The 21,318-nt window shown below is 29.8% G+C and overlaps 1 protein-coding gene across 1 annotated transcript in view; it reads left to right on the top strand.

The window, feature by feature from the left end:
- LOC113367468 (potassium voltage-gated channel protein Shab-like) overlaps positions 1–21,318 on the top strand; it is a 217,004-nt gene that overhangs the window by 172,845 nt on the left and 22,841 nt on the right. The window contains exons 5-7 of the mRNA XM_026609075.1: positions 2,955–3,048; positions 10,683–11,529; positions 19,657–19,796. Of these exons, the coding sequence (XP_026464860.1) occupies positions 2,955–3,048; positions 10,683–11,529; positions 19,657–19,796 (1,081 nt within the window). The remainder of the gene's footprint in view (positions 1–2,954; positions 3,049–10,682; positions 11,530–19,656; positions 19,797–21,318) is intronic.

Genomic DNA, 21,318 nt, shown 5'->3' with positions numbered 1-21,318 from the left:
CATTACATTTACATACACAATGTAGGATTTTACTTTTTTTTGTATACCGAAGGAAATGCCTTTATGCTTCCCAGACTGGTCTTTTGTCTGAGTATACAGGACTCAATACCGCCTGGGTATAATACCGACTAAAACCTCCGCTTTGCCCTTGTCTTTGGTCCTCACGGAAACTACCGTTAGGCATTTCTAGGTGGGGGGAGATCTAGAATGTTATCAATCTTGCACTGAAATTATACTTATCTTTATAAACTTATACTGAAATTATACTTATCGCGAAGTCCCATTCGCTCTTTCCACAGATCGATTTTACTTTGCATTTGTTAATCCGCAATAATACGGATATTAGTAATAAATGTTAAACATTTCCTTGAAAGCGTAAATTGATTTATAACACAAAATAAATATGTGCAACAATCAGTATCGTTTCGTATTGAAAGAATAAATGAATTAAAACATACGAATTTACTTAGGCTATTGTGAAAAAAATACTGAATATGCACTTATAACCGGGGTCTACTTAAAGTAAATAATATACTATAAAAATATTTCAAATAAATTCTTAACAAAAATTATAATAAAAGTATTTCAAAATAATCCCTAACACGTATCTTAAGATTCTGAAGACACAATTACATACATCGAAATATATTTATAATAAAAATAAATATTACCCATGAACTGAGAGATTAAACTTATCAAAGAATATCTAATAAATTCGCAAGATTTAACAATAGAGAATGAAAATATAACAATATTGCTTTTAGAAATGTTTTACTGCTTATAGGGTAGAGCGGGGCTTGAAATCTGCGGGTACAAAGGTCCACCATCAATATCTCAAAAACAAGTAATGAGATTTATTTATCTAAAAGTAGAGGGCAAAATATGTAATACCAACCATCAACTTAATTTTTACGACATCACTATCAGGAGATAAACGGTTATGTTTCAAAATCTATAATAAAAGTATTTTTTTCATTGTTAGTTTTTTTTTATGGGGACTGTTTTTTAATATTGACATTAATATATTTTTTAAGTATACGTTATTTAATTGTTTTATGTAGATGTAATGTTAATTTTAATTTGCTCAACGATGTTTTATCTCTGTCGGTTGAGGCAAAAAAGACCAACAAAACCTCTACAATGGCAAAGGTGTAAACAATAAAAAATAGTTAATAAAAGAGTAGGGATAAAATTTAGAAAAGCAACATTAACACTGAACATAGTTCGACAGTATTTGTTTGATATGCGTTTTGATGGTTATGGCTTATTTTTATTTGGTTAATTTTTACAGTATAATTACTAAAAGTCAAATTAGACTTTTTGCCATACCCTATTCTGCTATAAATCCGAATGTTTTGTTAGATATAAATAAATAGCATAATTCTAGTCATTCAGAAAAATCTGAAATGGTATTAGAAATTTTCACTTTTAACCACATAGGCGGAGTAAAAAATTGAAAGTTAGGGCAAAAAATCTAATGTCTTTATTGATTTCATTTTGAAGGGATTTATAAAATAATAGCTACATTATTATAAGACTATACTGTATGCAACTTTTTCATAGAACTTCGTCAGAAGTATTTAGCATCAGAGTTGGGGTAGCTTTATTTTTACCAATTTACTCATTCAGCTTTTGTAAAATTATTCTTTGCACAATTGATTTATTACTTGTTCTGCGGTTTTCTTCACTATTTTCTTATTGTTTACACATTTGCCAGTATATAGGATCAGTTTGTCTTCCTGCATGTAAGCTTTCAGAGAAATTATATAAAAACAACTTATGAATCTAACTTAAAAATAACAGGCGTCTCATAAAACAATTAAATAACTCATGTATAAAAATTATATTCAGGTATTGTAAACTAAATAAATGAGCTCAGAAGCAAAAACAGTAACAGCGGAGACAAACTTTGGTTAAATAAATTGACAATGTGACCGTTATTCTTCTGATATCGACAACGCCAAGATTTAAGGTTACTGCTGGTTTCACTAATTTTGTCCTCTACTTTGAAATAGTATCGTTGAAAAATACACTACTTTCTTTGTTTCTCGGATAATTATGATAATTCTTACATTTTACCTGCTAACCTTTAGGCCCAGCTTTACCCTGCGTTATCACATTTTGGGGAAACATATTGTTATCACAATATAAGTCAAATTTCATTTATATATCATGCTTTTTTAAAATACTATCAATAATGGCGATGTTATGTTTTAAAGTCATTTATAATCAAGTTATCCTACCTATTTATTTATTTTATATTTCTTTCAAAATTCTAATTATTGCAGATCATACTAGTGCATTCGAAACTAAACTACTTTACATAAAACAAGACTAACCAACATATAACAATTTTAGACCAAGAAAATATGTTGCTTTACTATGGATCAAACAAATTAATTTTAACCTTTTCCCAACACCCAAGTTCATCGGTTACCAGCCTCTGATCTATTTAGGGACTAAAGTAAGCTTCAAGGAAATCCGTGATAAGGTTGATTGTCGATGTTGTGTTGTTATCTTGTGTTTTCAATAGAGTGTTCTCCACAAGGCGCTCTTGGAGCTCTAATTACTTGCCAATCTCAACGTTTGCGTTTGATATATACGGGTCTGATAGATAGTTGAATCCTGATGTAGAAGGACATGAATTCAATAGAATGACTTGATTTCTATAGCATATACATAGTTAGTAAATAGATTTGATTAAATAATCAAATTTAGCATTAATCGATAGCCTAGTTATTATCTTGGTATCATTAGAGCATCAGAAGGATTTTGACTAATATGAGTTGGTTGTGGGTTATTGGATAAATCATTTCATATATGTCAAATCCTGTAAATTAGTCAAGTAAATGATAAAATAATTTCTAGAGTAGCTTGTAGTTATCACATGATCACAATATAACAATTATACTTATCTTTATGATTTCGATACATTTTTTAAATGGCATATTTAGAGAGGAGGAAGAATTTGGTGATGGCAAGTGTGCCCAATATCAAAAATGGCTCTGGGATCTTCTAGAAAAACCTACTACAAGTATATCCGCAAGGGTGAGTAACGATTTTCAAAAAATATATTGGGTGGTTATGTTTGGTTTACTATTCACTATTAAGGGCTAATACCGTGGTTTAATATTTCTTCATGGTAATAATATTTACAAAAAAAAATTGGGGCCAATTGGGGCAACGCTATATTACGGCCATATCTTATTATGAATTACCAATTCATACCAATAATTTGTACGAATTACATATTCAGAAAACTGTCAAAAATGTATGTATTTACCATGCGATCAGGCGTTTTGCACATAAAACCTAACTTCACGTATGTGTTATCAATGAGACATTAGAAAGATGCACTTTAAAGATGTTATTTAAAGTTTGTGCATTTTGTATGTTAGGTTGTATGTGTAACGCTTGATCGCACAGCAAATACATAGCTTGTTGACGGTTCTTACCAATTCATACGAAGATAGGCCCGCAACATAGCGTTGTCATAACATTTCTGGCCCTTTTGTTTCCAATTTCATTTTCTGTTGTTTTTAGTTTTCAGTTTTTCTCGTTTTCTGTACCCACTAATGATTATTTTCAGTATCATTAAACATAATTACAAAATATGTGCATGTATCCATTCTAATTTGATGAAGGTAAATTAAGGATTCCAGAATTCTCAGGTTCAATATGTATATATCAAAACTGACCGGACTGAAATTTGTAAATACTCTTTTCTTACATATAGCTTATTCTTTTCAGCATCACTTTATCACCAAAAAATTTTCAATAATATTGAACCTGCACAATTGTATATATGCTTGAATATATACGATGCGGCTTTATCAAATTGCTTAATATCAACTTTTGCCAAATTTTATATAAAAGTATTCAATGTATATAAATTTGCTATTTAATAAGTGTATAATTCAATATTATTTAATATCTCTAGCACAAAGGTAATATATTTTCAATAATATGTAAAACTTGCGGTGTATTCAAATTTTAGATATATTCTGCAATCACGTACAGCTGGGTCATGTACTGCATATAAATTGTTTCGACGTCGAAGAAAACTTTTAGCAAACTTTTAAAATATTCTCATCTCGATTTAGTTTTGTCGTGAAAAAACATGTTAAATGTGAATGTCATAATACATAAATATGCTATGAAATAAATTTAATAAGCTGAGCTTAATGGAAAATATAATTTATATACTTTTTGACATTGTGGTCGCTTTACGTTTCAAGAATGTCGTTTTAAGGAAGATGAACTTTTGAGATATTAGTAATATGAAACAGTGATTTTAATTCATGGTCTTGGAATAAAATTTTTGCTTGAATATATATTGTGGCAAAAATATTATAGAGTATTTAAAAAGATATCGAAACTGCCTGAATGCTTGTTATCATATTTTAACAATATAGAAAATAATATATATTCTTTTTTCTGATATACGATGTGTTTTAAAATATGTAATATTGTATATTCATATTAGGTCTCTTCTTCTATTAACTCAGGTTGTTAGGTTTTAATTTAACCTTTGTAACTGGGACTGTATTAAACACTGATTTCTTAGTATAATTTATGTATTTGTTTCAAGTTCATTATTACACTAATGATTTGTTACTAAGTTCTAATCTAATTCCAGAATATATATTTATTGATTATTTATTACATACGTTGTTACGTGGACTTTGGTTTTAGAAGTGAGAAAAATAAGTCCGCTACCCCCTTTCCACAGAGTAGTAACCATCGGTGTAAAAGCTCAATGCCATGAAGATTGCCGCCTTCATGGCCAATATAATAAAATGAAAATACGTCCAAATATATAACTTGATTTATTATATTCGCTAAAATATTTATACAACTGATACCAAAAATTCTTTTCGTCTAAAATTAGCAACAATTTTACTAAATTGATTCAAAGTCCTATGAAATAATATTTTTGAGCTTAGAGTTTGAATTTTGAATTTTGTGAAATATTTAAAAAATGCTAAATTAAAGTTACTGTATTGAATAATTAACAAAAACTATACGATTATGTTTTGCTGCATCAAAATGGGTTAAAAATGTTAAAATGCATAATTGAAGTTAAGAATTAAATGGTGTCTGTCTAAATGGACGAATTGCTTTGATCAATTTTATAAATCAGATTCATAAGTAATATCATATGTTAAGCTAAATGACTAAGTTTGAGCAATCAAATTTTTTGAGTAATAATTTATGTAAAAAATCTTACAGAAAATAAGATAGGTATGAATATATTAGGACATCATAGGTAACAAATATAACTATTTATTATTATATTATAATCACACAAATTTTGTAAATGATTTTATGGGGACTTGGGAAGCAATGTTTATGATTGTTTGATACAAAATTTATAATTAACTCTTCATGGACCCGCGTCCATAATTTTCAAGTCGCAGTCCAATCTTTTTTATATTTTACCAAATTATGGCTTTTTGAGTTAATTCTATAACTTAATTGGTTATCAGACAACCAATATCATTATTTGTGACCTTTTTCAAGCTGTTCAAACTGAAGTAACATTTTCATATACAGAAGTGCGAACATTATAAGCCGCTATAGCTTGAAAGTCACATAATTCATTAATAGCAAAAAGTTTGTTTAAACAGATTATTTCTGGATATATCGGCTTAGAATTACTGAGTTTTTGTTTCTCTAATTTTTTGAATGTATAAAAAAAATGACAATCCTTGATGGAGGGCCTTAGTATTTCATCTATTCAATGACTATTTTTTTAATAAATACAATACTCAGAGACTTAGAAAAACAGATTTTTTGTTTCCCCAATTTTTTGAATGTATAAAAAAATTGGCAACCCTTGATGGAGGGCCTTAGTATATCATCTATTCAATTACTTTTTTTTTTTAATAAATACAATACTCAAAGACTCAGAATAACAGATTTTTTTGTTTCCCCAATTTTTTGAATGTATAAAAAAATTGGCAACCCTTAATGGAGAGCCTTAGTATATCATCTGTTTAATTACTATTTTTTCATTAAATACAATACTCAGAGACTTGAAATAACTAATTTTTTGTTGCCCTGGTTTTTTGAATGTGTAAAAAAATCGTCCACTCTTCATGTGGAGAACCTTAGTATATCATCAATTCAATTACTATTTTTTTCATTAAATAACTATACCCAGAGACTTAGAATAAGTAATCTTTTTGTTTCCTCAAATTTTTTAATCTATATAAAAATCGGCCCTCTCCATGAGGAGAGCCTTAGTATATCATCTATTCAATTACTAATTTTTTTTATTAAATACAATACTCAGAGACTTCTAATAATTGATTTTTTGTTTCCCCAATTTTTTGAATGTATAAAAAAAATCGGCAACCCTTGATGGACTGATGTAGGGCCTCAGTATATCCTCTATTCAATTACTAATTTTTAAATAAATGCAATACTCAGAGACTTAGAATAAGAGATTTTTTGTTTCCTCAGTTTTTTGAATGTATAAAAAACGGCTACCTGGTATATCATCTATTCAATTGCTATTTTTTTTATTAAATACAATTTTCAGAAATTTAGAATAACTAATTTCTTGTGTCCCCAATTCTTTTAATGTATCAAAAAATCAGCTCTTTCCACGGGGAGAGGTAGCCATATATCATCTATTTAATTACTAAATTTTTTTTATTAAATACAATGCTCAAAGGCTAACAAATATGTATGGGTAATTATGCATGCTAATATAGTTACAGGTTGAAAATTGACTAAGTTCGGTTCTTTCGAAAAACCATCTTCAAATCATCTTTTAAAATAATGCTCTATCGTCTTCCTCGTTTTTCTTTCGATAACTTCGAGACTCTACTATAACCTCTTGGTGGTGGATTTAAAGTTCGAGATAGTCTACAATATAACTACTATTATATATTACCCTTGCAGGTATTCTCTATCGTATCAGTGTTATTCATATTACTATCCACGATCTCTTTCACATTGAGCACAGTTCCTGCATTGCAAACGAGGGACTCCGAAGGTAAACTAACAGACAGCCCGTATTTTTCGATGATAGAAAATATCTGCATAGCTTGGTTCACTTTGGAATACTCGCTCAGATTTGGCTCGTCACCAGGGAAATGGAAATTTTTCAAAGGATTTTTAAATTTAATAGATCTATTTTCCATTCTGCCGTTCTACATTTGTGCTATATTACACTATGTGGTCGGTGGGAAACACTTGCAAGATTTCAAGAAAGCTGTGCAAGTTTTTAGAATAATGAGGATTCTGCGAGTTTTCAAGTTGGCTCGATACTCTGTAGCCATGCGGACTTTCGGACATACTCTAAGAAATTCCTATAGAGAACTTGGCATGTTGGTGATGTTCGTCAGCATGGGCGTGGTAATATTTTCTTCTTTGGCCTATTTTGCAGAGAAGGACGTTTATGGTACGTATTTTGTGTCGATCCCGGAATCATTCTGGTGGGCTTCTATCACTATGACGACTGTGGGGTATGGTGACATCATTCCAACGACCCCGGTTGGGAAAGTTATCGGGGTGGGGTGCTGCATATGTGGCGTCGTGCTATTAGCGATACCGATACCCATTATTGTGAACAATTTCAATAAATTCTATGAAATCGAGATGAAGAGAGAACAGAGATGCAAAGCTCGGAATTATGCTAATACTGGGGACAAGAGCCAAAGTATATGTGAGAACAAAAATGCTGTCATATGATAAATGATAATCGATAAAATAGTAATCGAAAATAATGCACAGGTTAATAAAATAATAATAGGTTTGTTAAAATAGATTTATAAAACTGCTTATGCGCTGTTAATTTGGCTGTGAAAAATTGCTGTATAATTATTTAAGGCGTTAATTTTAAGTGTTCGTAAAATATTAGTTATTGTTATAATTTAAGTCGTAGATATTAATATGAATTTAAAGACTATTTAAGGGCATAATACTATTATGAGTACTACATGACCAGCTGTATGTGATTGAAAATATAACCGATGTAAAAATTTAGGTTCTCCAAATGCAACACAGATATTTTAATATATTTATCGTTCAAAATCACTTAATAAAGGTCATTAAAATATTCATATCAGGCATAAATCATTCAAAATTAAATTTCATCTATTCATAACTAACAAGGAGAACCTTTTGTTTACTCTTCAGGGATTTTCATAAAACTTTGCATGGTGAGAGAGTTTAAAGTCAAACCGAATACATTGAAATATTATAGGCCTATGAGAAGTAGTTTAATTATAAAAATTAATTAAAATTGGAAAAAATAGACATAATATTTGTGTTTATAGATTTGTTTGAAATATATCAATTTTTGCTCGCAATATATATGAAATAAGTTAATAATTATATATTTTTTTCGATATTTAAATATTTAAATATAAAAATTAATTATACGCTGACGGGATTCGAACTCGATCACTTTTAACTTTCTTATCTCTAAATCTGAATGCAAAATGTAGGAACAGGCGCTTTGACAAGCACAGCTATCAAGACACATTGATAGTCTATTTGTTGCAATTGTAATTAATTTCTATAATTAGACTTCTTGTCATAGGCCTATCATATTTCCAGGAATTCGCTTTAACTATAAACTCTGTCACCATGCAAAGTTTCATCGAAATTCCAGAAGAGTAAACCTGAGGTTCTCCTTGTAAAGGAAACTGTTATTATAATTTATGTAAATCTGGTATTGGCTAACTAACTATTCCTTGTAGTCTAATTCCATGTGCCAACATTTTAGCATAATCCTTACATATTTAATCCGCTGTCTGTAACATTTTGTATTCATTGAATCTTTTTCATGCCGGACGTCGATCTGCGTTTGAACATGAGAGCATCCGGCTCGATGGACCACGATATGCGTGTTTGTGGAAAAAAGCGCCGCTAACAACAGATTGAACAATCTGATTCTATGTGTTTCTTGGCGTTTATGCGAGTATCGTATAAATTCGCTAACCCAAAAATCCATCGTGCGCCCGGGTGTGAGCCCTCGTACGAACACACTGGCGCACGGCGATGATAATGGGAAAGATCCGACTGTGATGGGAATGGGTCGAAGGCGATATGATCAGGCCGTCGTATAGCTAACAGTTTGTGATACGGTCGTTAAACGGAATATGGTACATTTTGGCATTCAAGCCACACTTGGAACTAGTCAGACTTCTATGTGCATGACGATATCACTTTGACTACTTCGAGATAGTTTACTGAAAGATTATGTTGTCATCTATGAATCAATGGATTAAGATGATCTCCAATAATATTTTTTGCACTACTTTATTAGGCGTCATTGAGCATTTACTTCTTATTAGTTTAACTGACACTTTTTTACTTTTCAACTGCAACTTCATTTCACTATTGATTAAAGATTGGAATTAATTAAAAAATAAATTATTTTATTTTGATTCTCATCAATTTGCGTCCATAGAAGTCTGACCTCTCATCTAGTGGCTTCTAATGCCATCTGTACCAACTAATTTCAAATTACTGCATCTTTATCCTAAATCCTCCAAATGTCTCATACTAATAAGGAGCCATTTGCAAGCTGGTGCTACTGAAATCATCAACGATTAATATATTATCCGAACTAAAGAAAACGCTTTGATTTGATATCATATTAGGCTGCACCTAATAAAAACTAAAATTATAAAGAAGAATTTGCATAATATAGCTTAGCAAACAAAATGGAAATGTTTACCTATAAGCAGCACTAAAATGTACACTAACAACATTACTTATACTAACATAATCCACAAATATTACCAGTATTTGTAGTATTTGGCATGTAGTTCACAATTAGAACATCAAAATTATAATTAAATAGAATTTGAATTTTTGCACTTTATAATCATTAAAGTAAAGCGGATCCTAGTTATTATTCAAAATTGCATAATATTTATTATGGTAATTATTTTAAGTTTTTGAAGCACTTTTTTTAATCTAGACATAATAGTAGTTAAAACACCACTTACGTGTAACAATTGTTTGCTAAAATGTGTAAATTAATCACACCAAATGATTTTTTACCCCTAAGTATGTAATATTTTTATTTCTATTATATTACATGCATGCTATTTGTTGTAGATGTTAATTTATTGTAGATGAGTCATTAAATTTATTGTATATGTCCAGTTAAAAATAAAAAGTAAGATTGTAATAATATTTTATTTTCATAGCTTCAAAACTAAATATTTTTATTGTTTATTGGATTATTGTCGTTAGTATTTGTCATTTTCGTAGCATATATTCTGTCAAAATAGAAAACAACTTTGATCAATATTTAAATATGTCATTTAAAATATCTTTAGAATTTAATATATTTATCTTTATGTGTAGATTAGTCAATCATCTATGTTTTTTCATACATGTGCCGTGTAATTGTCGTCTGGCATGGCTATCGATGTGTGTACTGCAATAAGCAATGTGTCGATGTTCGTTGTTGCTGTTCTTACTCTTATTACACCACACACGCCATAATCGCAAAAACATTTGTAACCAATCAATCATCAAACATCTGTACACATTCACTAATAACACTTTTTCAATCGCATTGACACGCCACAGTCTAAAGGTCACAAAGAAGAACCGCAACGAAACGTTGAGAATGTTATGAGAGAAAGAGGAACATTTAATATTGCTTACAAAATTGAAGTTTTATTGGAGGCTATCTGAAATTACAGGTGATAGCTGTGATCTCAATTCTCTTCATTGTCCTGTCCACCATTGCATTGACCCTGAACACAATACCTCAGATGCAAGTCTACGATGACAAAGGAGTGGTAACAGACAATCCTCAGCTGGCGATGGTGGAAGCAGTCTGCATAACTTGGTTTACGTTAGAATACGTTTTACGATTTAGTGCTTCGCCAGATAAATGGAAGTTTTTTAAAGGCGGCTTGAATGTAATAGATCTTCTAGCCATCATGCCTTATTTTGTATCTTTATTCTTATTGGAAACGAACAAGAACGCGACCGACCAATTCCAAGACGTGAGACGTGTAGTCCAAATATTTCGAATCATGAGGATATTGAGGATTCTGAAACTCGCTCGACATTCAACCGGGCTTCAATCGCTCGGTTTCACGTTAAGGAACTCCTACAAGGAACTCGGCCTCCTAATGTTGTTCCTGGCGATGGGGGTTCTGATATTCTCCTCCCTGGCGTACTTCGCCGAGAAAGACGAGGTCGGTACAAAGTTCATATCGATACCAGAGACATTCTGGTGGGCGGGTATCACAATGACTACCGTCGGATACGGTGACATATGTCCGACAACGCCGCTCGGCAAAGTGATAGGTACAGTCTGTTGCATTTGCGGTGTTCTGGTAATCGCGTTGCCCATTCCCATTATTGTCAACAACTTCGCTGAGTTTTACAAGAACCAGATGCGTCGCGAGAAAGCGCTGAAGCGTCGCGAGGCGCTCGACCGCGCCAAGCGGGAAGGCAGCATCGTCTCGTTCCATCACGTCAACCTGAGGGACGCCTTCGCCAAGAGCATGGATCTCATCGACGTCATTGTCGATACAGGTCAGTGGTCGAAATACTTCTACTAACCGAATTGCTATTCTTGCATGTTACAGCCTTTCGCCTACAGTGCGGTCCTTTTAACTTATGGTTAATATTTCTCTTCACACTCACCCATTTAAAGATGTAAGTTCAACATATTATACTTTTTAAAACAATCGAATAGCGAAAAGATTCTGAATAATAGCAGAGAACATAAATACGTATTTTTTTATTTTATGTATCAGCACTATTTTTGAATGTTCTTATTTTGTCAATTTTTTAGAAGTTTATAATTATTTTACAAGCGCAAATCAATTTGTTATACAACATTATCGTATATTAATAATTGACAGGTAGTACTATTTTTGAATTATTTACCTAGGAGCAAAGTAATACTAGTTCGATTGATGAGTCATCTGTTCCATTTGATTTTGTTGATAGCACAGAACCACAAAATGAAAAAAGTTGTCTGTGTTGGGTGTGCGGTATGTTTTCCAGTGTAGTTTTTACCGCTGAGCACGAATCTAAAGTCAAAATTGGGAGTCAGATGGCAAAAAGTTTAAAAAAAAAACTACAAAATCTCCGATATAGTAATTCTTCTGCAAAATAATCAAAATCTTATATCTTCTGTCGTTTCTTGACTCTTCCTGAGTTTCAATTAAATGATCTATTGGGATTTTTCTCAGTAAAATGATCTATTGTGATAATTCAGTACTAATTTGCAAACATATTTCCTCCCCGTTGCCCCTGGATAATAAGCTACCATCTTTTTAATTTGAATATCTGAAAATGTGTAGGCAAAATACTACTGTATACTAGGAATAAAAATGATATAGATCATTTAATTTAAACTCAATAGTCATTTAAGGTAAAAAGGGTCAGGAAACGACCTAAATTACCTTATTTTAATTATTGAGCTGAGGAAATATACTAGATTTTGCCATTTTTAATTCTTTTATTATTTGCCATTTGACTCCTAATTTTGACTTTAATTTCGTATTCAGCGGTAAAAACTACATTAGAAAACATATGCCGCACACCCAATACAAACAACTTTTTTTATTTTGCGAACCTGTGTAATCAACAACAATCAACTTTTAATTGGGTTTTTGGTAGATACATGTACCTAGTTTCTTATATCTCTAGTAGGTTTCACACAATTAAATGTTATTTTATAAATTAGTAATAGATTTCTTATTTTCATTTTTTTTTTGTGTTGTTTTAGTATATAAAACCTTTTTATCCATAGGTATTCATTTTGATCGCAAACTTACCGGTAACTTGCACGCAAATAACTACTTAGTTTTAATATGGTACATATTTTCAATAAATGGTAATTTGGACGAATCGAAAGGTTTTACCTGCATGCCGTAATTTTGCTTCACCTGTGCAGAACTAAATTTTACTTGAACTAAAATAGAGAGTTCAGAAATAATTATTTTGAAATGGATATATTATTGATACCATTAAATAGGTGAAAAATTTGACGATTTGCGGATTTTTGATATGTTGATTTATAGAGGTCACAAAAATCTGAAGACATCATTTTTTTCAAAAAACAAGAATTATTTAAAAAAAATCTACGTTTTGGTATTTATATGGGATGTCTTTCTTCAGGAAATATTACAAAGGAAAAAATTTTTTATACATTTAGACATTAAATTATATTATTAAAAAATGGGAAGAATTCACTTTTTACCCTAACGAATAACTATTATCAAATTCTAGCACTACAGTACATTGAATTGTACTGTATTCTGATTGTTATTAAAAATAAAATAAAAAAAATAAAAAAAATCTATCACTCAACTCACATCAAAATTACGTACAAAACTAAATTTTGAACTTCAACAGAAAAATACGTATTCCTTGTTTGTTCAACAGTTTAAGAATGATTATTTGCAGTTCACTTTTTCAACGAATTTTTATTCTTGTTTGTATATATGTCTATCATCTGTAATCTTTTTAGTTAAAAAGTCATCTTTGTCATCTATTGGTAATCCTATTACTTTGACTGTTTATAATCTATGATCCTTGTGTCAATATAGACGTTGGTTTAGTTCGTCAAAGTTATGAACTTTATCAAATATGTATTAGAAAATACCTTTGTGATCCACCAAAACTTTTTGTTTCCTCGTGCACTTGCATGCAAATCATATCGTAGAAAGTATAAAAGTTTTATCGAAATTGCCAGACAAAATTCTGAATACATATTGGTCTCATATCTTTTAAAATTACTGAATGAATCGTAAGTGTTTCTAAAATTCCTGAAGAAAAAAGCTTATTAGTTTATCACTTTCCAATTACATTGTCCATGTGTTTATTACATTTGGTGTAAACCTAGCACTTCCAAAAGTGAAATATTTAGTTCTGCATAAAAATTTCAATGTTTTTGCTGTAAATTATCCTGCTTTTGTTGTGCTGTGTAGCGTTGGTGTTAAGACTTGGTTTTCTCTCTTACTTCCACCAGGTGACAAGTGCTTACTCGTCGATGCCAACAGGCGAGATGTCTCAGACCACATTAGTTCAATTAGCTAAAACAACATTACCAAATTAGTACAAAACACATCTACTTCAAAAAGCAAACCTTTCGAACACCGATTCGATGGAATAATAATGGAACGATAATTCCTACAATGAATCTATACACAAAGTCTCTGCCATGTACTTCGAACTAATCTCATTATTAGACTAAATTGCTATGAGCTTATACTAAGCAAGTGATCTTTTAAATAAGATAAATCAAATCTTCTCGGATGAAATTAGGATGCGGAAAATGGTTTCAGTCGTATTTGAATAGAATTGATTTTTTATCATGAGTATTCATGATATTCATGAGTATTTTAAACACTCGTCGAAACGCCTCGAATTAGTGTTATTTTTGAAAAATCATAGGTAATTATAACATTTTTGTTTTGGTACTGTACACCATTAAATACAAACTTGATATTTTATTCATTCGGTTTGAATAAGGCTGCATTTTTTATCAAATTGGCAAATATTTTGAGGGAACTATAGTTTTTGTGTAAAATTTTCCCCGAATTACGTGATATTTTATCAAGATCATATGCTGTAACATTACAGTTAGAATATTTTATTAATATTTGATATTTTTTTGTTCGATTTGAATCAGATACACAATCATTTTATCAAATGTTTTCGGCTTGTTAATAAGTTGACCGTACATCTCAATTTAGCCGGGACAGCCCCGGATTTCACCTTGTGACCCGAGTTTTTTAAAATCATTTTTGTCCCGGATTCAGATTTTTTGTTCCTTATTGTCCCGTGTTTTCAAAAAGTATAGACTTAAATTGAATTTTCGCTCTTATTAACTTCCCGAAGGAAAAGTTTATGTTTTGATAATAAAATTACAATTATCCAATCTAATATCTGCTCATGTGAAACAATACGTTATGAATGAAAAAATTGCTGAATAGAAAATTAAGGATTAATGTTGCTTCTTACATTAAAAATTTCGACAAAAAATAACAAAAATTATGAAAACTTTTTGACTGCTGTCTGGCAAAAGTACTATTTTTTTTAAAGATGATCATAAAAAATATACAAAATTTTATAAAAGATTAGGAGCGAACTATACAAGGTATAATAAAACATTTAATCGAATAATAAAGTTCTTACTAAAAGTCAATAATTATGATTAAAAAAATTGATTTTTATTGCATTCCTAAATAGTATTTGTTATATTAAAAATTTTAAGTTTTGTTGCATACACCCCCCTCCCCCCGGACCGACCTGGATTAGCAAAACTAAAAATTACTGTCCCAATTTTGACTTAAAATATGGTCACCTTATTGATACATGTTTTGAAACAGTCTAAAATTTAAGGAATATTTATTTTTGTATTTTTCTCTCAAAATTAAATTGTTAAAAATAGTGTTACGTTTGTAATTTTTTCCTTAATATACAGGGTGTCCCAGAACTCAACACCAAACCGAACTGAATGATAGTAACTCTTACGAAAAAAAATGGAAAAAAATCGATGTAGTTTCATATGAGCTTTTAAGTGCAACCTAGAGCTTTTGTGAAACTGTGACTATTTTTCGGTTATTTTGATTTTGATTTTGATTAATTTTGTTTATTCAGAGTCTAAATTTTATACTCTGAGCCCCTAACCGCAAATAATATTTGCCCCAAGTTTACTAGAACTAAAACAATTTGTTAAAATATGAATTCGAAATTTTCAATATTTGTCAAATTTAAAAGACCCTCATTTTATTTGTTTATTAATTTTTGATGTCGTTTGATGTCAGAAATTATTAGCCGTTGTTGACTATATATTCGATTCTGAAAAAACTTGGAATTCCATATTCAAATACACTGAAATTATTTTCAAGCATCTATATCTTTTTTCCTATCAGACGTACTTTGTGATGACATTTATAAATGTTTTATTTTATTGTATTGCACCTCGTAAAAATCGGTAATATGCACAATTTTATGCATACTTTTGCATTATAAAATAACGAAAATAAATTTAACCATATTTAAAAGAAATTAGACAAATCTGTATATCATTATACTATTACTAATGTATAAGATTCAGCGTGCTTACTACTATAAGTGCCTAAACGTGTATAGTTTTTAAAAACTTAAAAAGTAAATAAATTTAAGTTTAATATTTATCGAATACGTTAAATAATGATGTTAATAGTATTAAATATATATTAATTACATGAAGTACCTAATTGCTGTAAAGGAAATAGCGATGCATTTATATTCATATTACATAATTACGTTAATAACTAAGAGATTCTAATATTTATGTTATAATTTAAATGCATTTATTAATCTTGTTCTGTTAAATTTTTAGTGGAATGAAAAATTCTAATGATCTATTTCGATAAAGCAAATATGATTATCCTAGAATTTTCTTTCCCAAAAAAAAATTAAGAACTAAAATAGTTATTTTCAGTATTAGTTAAAAAAAAATTAAAGTTGTATGTTTAACCTTGTAGGGAATAACAAAGTATTGATATGCTTATGAATTTTATAAATGACAAATCACTAACTGCATAAATAACAAACTCCAATAGAAGGGACTGGTAAACATTTTGAACAATTTGATAAAAAATTGGATACAAATATCAATTTTGCTTTTGAGAAAAGTAATATCAAAAGTTCTCCATTGAATCCACTTATAAATATTATTTCGATAATCTACTTTATGATTAGTAGTTTAATTACTTTTAGTCCAGTTAAAAATTAATATATATATTGCAGCATTTGTTTGCTCAGGCGTTTATAATTGTCGTTTTTGAGGTCTATTTTTATGCAAAAATAAATATATCATTTTTCTAATTTTACTTGAAGTAAAAAATCATAAAAGTATATCAACGTTAAAAAGTGAACGAAAGTATTGCTCCAAATTAAAATTGATTATTTTAATAAGCACACGTGGTCATAATGTAAGAATTTATCTAAAGAAATTTTGCACTTTTTAAAAAAAAAAACTAGAAATCTCGTAATTAATAGATCTTCGTATTTCGTGATAACCTAAAATAAAACCACTAAATATTTATTTACTTTTGATATTTTTAAATAAGCAATAAATGTATTTTAATATTGATACATAAATTCATTCTTTTAGTCAATTTTCAAACTTAGTCATTTATTTTTCAAGTTATTAAGTTAAAGTTAAACATTTCAGATATTTATTACCTTTATTATTTACTGTCGTTGCAAAACGACTTGTCGACACGAGCACTGCATACATTGCACAACTTTTTTAACTTTATACTTAAAAGTTTTACTAAACTATCGTATACAGCATAGTTATATTTTATTTTTATGTCGACATAGAAAATATCTGTTAAATCTTCAAAGCGTTAAATTACACACATATAATCTAAAGATCGTATGTAAAATTATCACAATGTTTTTTTTTTATATTTAATTTATTTATGATAAACAGAATTTACGGCACAAAATAAGCAATAAAGTGCCGATTTCTGTTGTAACTTTATGGAAAGTTTTGCGATTAATCTGTAAAACAAGTCTTATAGAATTTATGTACCGATTCTTCCACATAATAGACCAATTTTATGGAAAGTTTATGATATGAAGAAATTTTCATACTAATTCGTTCTAAATATTGACAAAATCACTATGTGGTTGCTGTGCAGTCAGGTTGTCAGATAGAAAACCTAACTTAGAAACCCCATAAATGTCAAAAAACGATCTTAGAAAATAAGGTCTTTCTGACCCAGCTTCATAACAAAGTTGTACGCAGAATAGGCTCATTAATTTTTTATTTGTAGAATGTATGATTATCAACTACAACTGAATATGAACAAAATTAATCAAGTATGTTTTTTCACCCAAATCGAATAACTTATTTAAATTTTGAAATTCTGAATAGTTCATATAAGTTCATATAAGAGACTCATAATAAAAAATCAATATTTTGTTTATTGTATTCATTGTTTTGCATGAAAATTAAGATTATTTTTATATACTTTTATGGTCAATACATATAGAGGGTCAACTGTCACTCTACTTTTCTTCATCATCTTTCTTTCTTTCTGTCTCTATTTCTTTTTTTTTCACTGTTTCTTTCTTTCTTGCCATCTCTTTCCTTCTCTCTCTTTCTTTCTCTCTCTTTCCTTCTCTCTTCTTTTTTCTCTCCCCTATTTTCTCTTTCTTTTTCTCCTTTATTTCACATTTTCTCCTTCTGTTTCTTTCTTTCTTTCCTTCTCTTTCCCCCTCTCTCTTTCTCTCTCTCTTTATTTCTCTTCTCTCACTTTCTTTCTTTCCTTCTCTTTCTTCAATATCTCTCTCTTTATATATACATATATATGTTTATAATATATATATATATATATATATATATATATAATTTTTTTTATTTTTTCCAATTTCACAAAAAGTTAAATGTTCATCGGTCCCTTCAAAATAAGTAGATATAGTTAATCGTTGAGTATAAATTGTCCAATTGCTTTATTGTTAATTAAATTTATACACGAAATTACGAGTGTTATTCATGTTATATAAAATGTTGTGTTAAAATCCGAATACGTTACATTTTATATAAAATAAATAGATTATTTCAAATCTTGTCTCTCATTTACTTTTATTTCTATCATTTTTAACTTAAAAATTTTATAAGTTGAATTGAGCATGCTACCGGTTTTATTATTTTATACCTCGTTTAACATTATTTTTATTTTGCACTTTTTAATATTTGTTTTTATAATTTTATTAAGTATATTGGTTTGCATATAGGTTTCGGGCATAGAATAAATATGTTGAAAACTAAAACATTAATAACATTCTATAAATATTACACTTGAACTAAATTATTTTGTCTGTAGATTAACAGGAATTTAAATTGGTTGATTAATTACTTTGTGGTATACATCTCATGGCATTGATGCGTTAGCATTTGTTCGATCTTTGTGTGTAGATTTTTACATTTTTTATTGTGTTTTTATGTGTTCTAGCTTGCATTTGGCTTGTTTTGTTCTGTTTTCTTGTATTTTGTACCTTGTATGTCTTTGAACGCAATATTCATGTAAATCCCGAAAATACTTGATACATTTTTATTAAAAGTCTAAATAATTATGTGATAGATACAAATATCATTTATGTAAATCAACCGAATATAGGATAACTGATTTGGAACTATAGAATTTACTTATTGTCTTGAAATCCATTTTTGTTTCTAAAATTCTCTTATATATATTTTTGGCACACTTATTTATGTTTGTAATTATAATTGCAAAATCAACACAACTACCTTGATGTTTATCTAAATTTTTAGTCTCTAATACAATTTCCAAAATTATTTAACGCGTTGCGGCTATTTCTTTCTATATTTGATACTAACTTCTTGACCTGATGAAGTAGATCAGGCCCATATTGAAAATATTATACTAACTACACTATTTCTTCATTTTTCACACACAATATTGAGAGTTCTTTATATTTTCAAACAAACCCAAAAATAATACACTTCTGCAAGGATTTTGCCAACTTTCAGCCCTCAATCCTACATCATTCATAACTCCTTTATTCAATGCTTTCGCACACACCAAATTTTGTTCGTCCCACGCAAATTTGTCTGTGCCTCTCGTACTAAAATGACCAAGTGCGGTCCTGGTGCCTAATGAGTTAGTGTGTGTCTGTTAGGGCACAACATGTCGCAAGCTGACGGCAACAGCACGGAGGGCGAATCCGCCTCTGCCTCTGGCGGCAAAAATCCAGCCCAGATCGGAGTAGGATGCTACAGGAACTACGAGCATTATCCAACCAGAGTACAAGCTGCTCAGGTGAGTAACTAATAATAAAATTATTTTAATTTATAAGTAAACATTTATTAACTCTTTTACTATAAGTGTCGCCTAAAGATGACACCCGCAATATCCGCCTATAGGCGACATTCATCTGACCAAAGGTGGCATCCATCTACCTTTTGTGTACGAGTGTCGCTTATAGATGACATCCGAATGACGACCTGTGTGTCGACTTTTTCTTCAAGATTTTTCACTCTGGTATTACTTATTGAAAATTGTAATTGGTTCAGTGCCTATTCTGCGCAAAACCATACCATAGTTTCACTAATAATAATTAATTATTAGGTTAATATTATTTTGAAACATTTCAATGATTTTTATATTGGCCTTTACAACATTTAGCATTTTTATACTATATATTAATTATTTCTTAATGTTTTTTCAAACAGCCGTTTTTCTTCCTTCTTTCTTCTTTTTAATATCTTAACATAATAATTAAAAAAGAGTGCGCGTAAGGTTCACACGCGATTGAAGTAATACTGTTTTGCTATCGTACGAGATGGCATTTAAGTTTAAAACTAGTGGTGTATGACATCGTGCCTTAAGGCAAATTGCTGGAACTTCCCGTACCGTAATGAAATATTTGAGAAATTTTAAACGTTTTCAAATATATTATTACAAATACTGTAACTTTCATTATTTTTGCTATCTTTTGTTATATCTGAGCAAATCAAATGTAAATCATCAAATCAATTTATCTCCGGAACATTAACAATCGTCATTTTATTTCGAATTCAATTTAAAACTAGTGGGGTGGGTGGCATCGTGCCTTAAGGCAAATTGCTGAAACTTCCCGTACCGTAACGAAATGTTCGGAGAATATTGAATGTTTTCAAATAGATTATTATAAATATTGTAACATTGTCTAATATTTATAAGAATTATATCAACTGAATTGCAGAGTTGAAATTATTTGTTTAAAGTATATTAGAACTATAGTCAGAATTAAAAATAAAATCTGAATTATTTTCGATATACAAAAAATTAAAAAAAAAAAAAAAAAAAAAAAAAAAAAAAATTGTACAAAATTTTTTTTTCCAAAATCAATTATTTTGTTAAGACAAGCAGAGAGTTCTTTGAATCAATTGAATCGGACGCTTAGTTCTCTTAAAAACTGCCATTTTTTGTATATTTAGCTCTGTATCTCCGTAATGGCTGGGCCTGCCTTTGCGAAAAACTAATAACCCCTTCTCCCAATCATTACTAATTGAATGTTTTTTAGATCATTCAAATCGGATGCTCCGTTCTCTCAAAAACTCGATTTCTATTTTCTGCACTCTTTGCTCCTTATCTCCGTAACTGCTGGACCTGTCTTTGCCAAAAACTAATCAGCTCTTCTCCTTATTAATAGGAATCGAATGTTTTTTAAACCATTCAAATCGGTTGATCCGTACGCCCGAAAACGTGGGCGAAAATTTGTATCCATACATACATACACACACACACACACACACATCCATTTTTTCTGAGGTATGCCAAAACGTTCAGAAACCTTCAA

Source organism: Ctenocephalides felis, unplaced genomic scaffold, assembly GCF_003426905.1.
Source record: "Ctenocephalides felis isolate EL2017-DRISC unplaced genomic scaffold, ASM342690v1 CF-g0.4_SCAFFOLD_01170, whole genome shotgun sequence".
Classification (NCBI taxonomy): Eukaryota; Metazoa; Arthropoda; class Insecta; order Siphonaptera; family Pulicidae; genus Ctenocephalides; species Ctenocephalides felis.
This window is presented reverse-complemented; position numbering and strand designations above follow the sequence as displayed.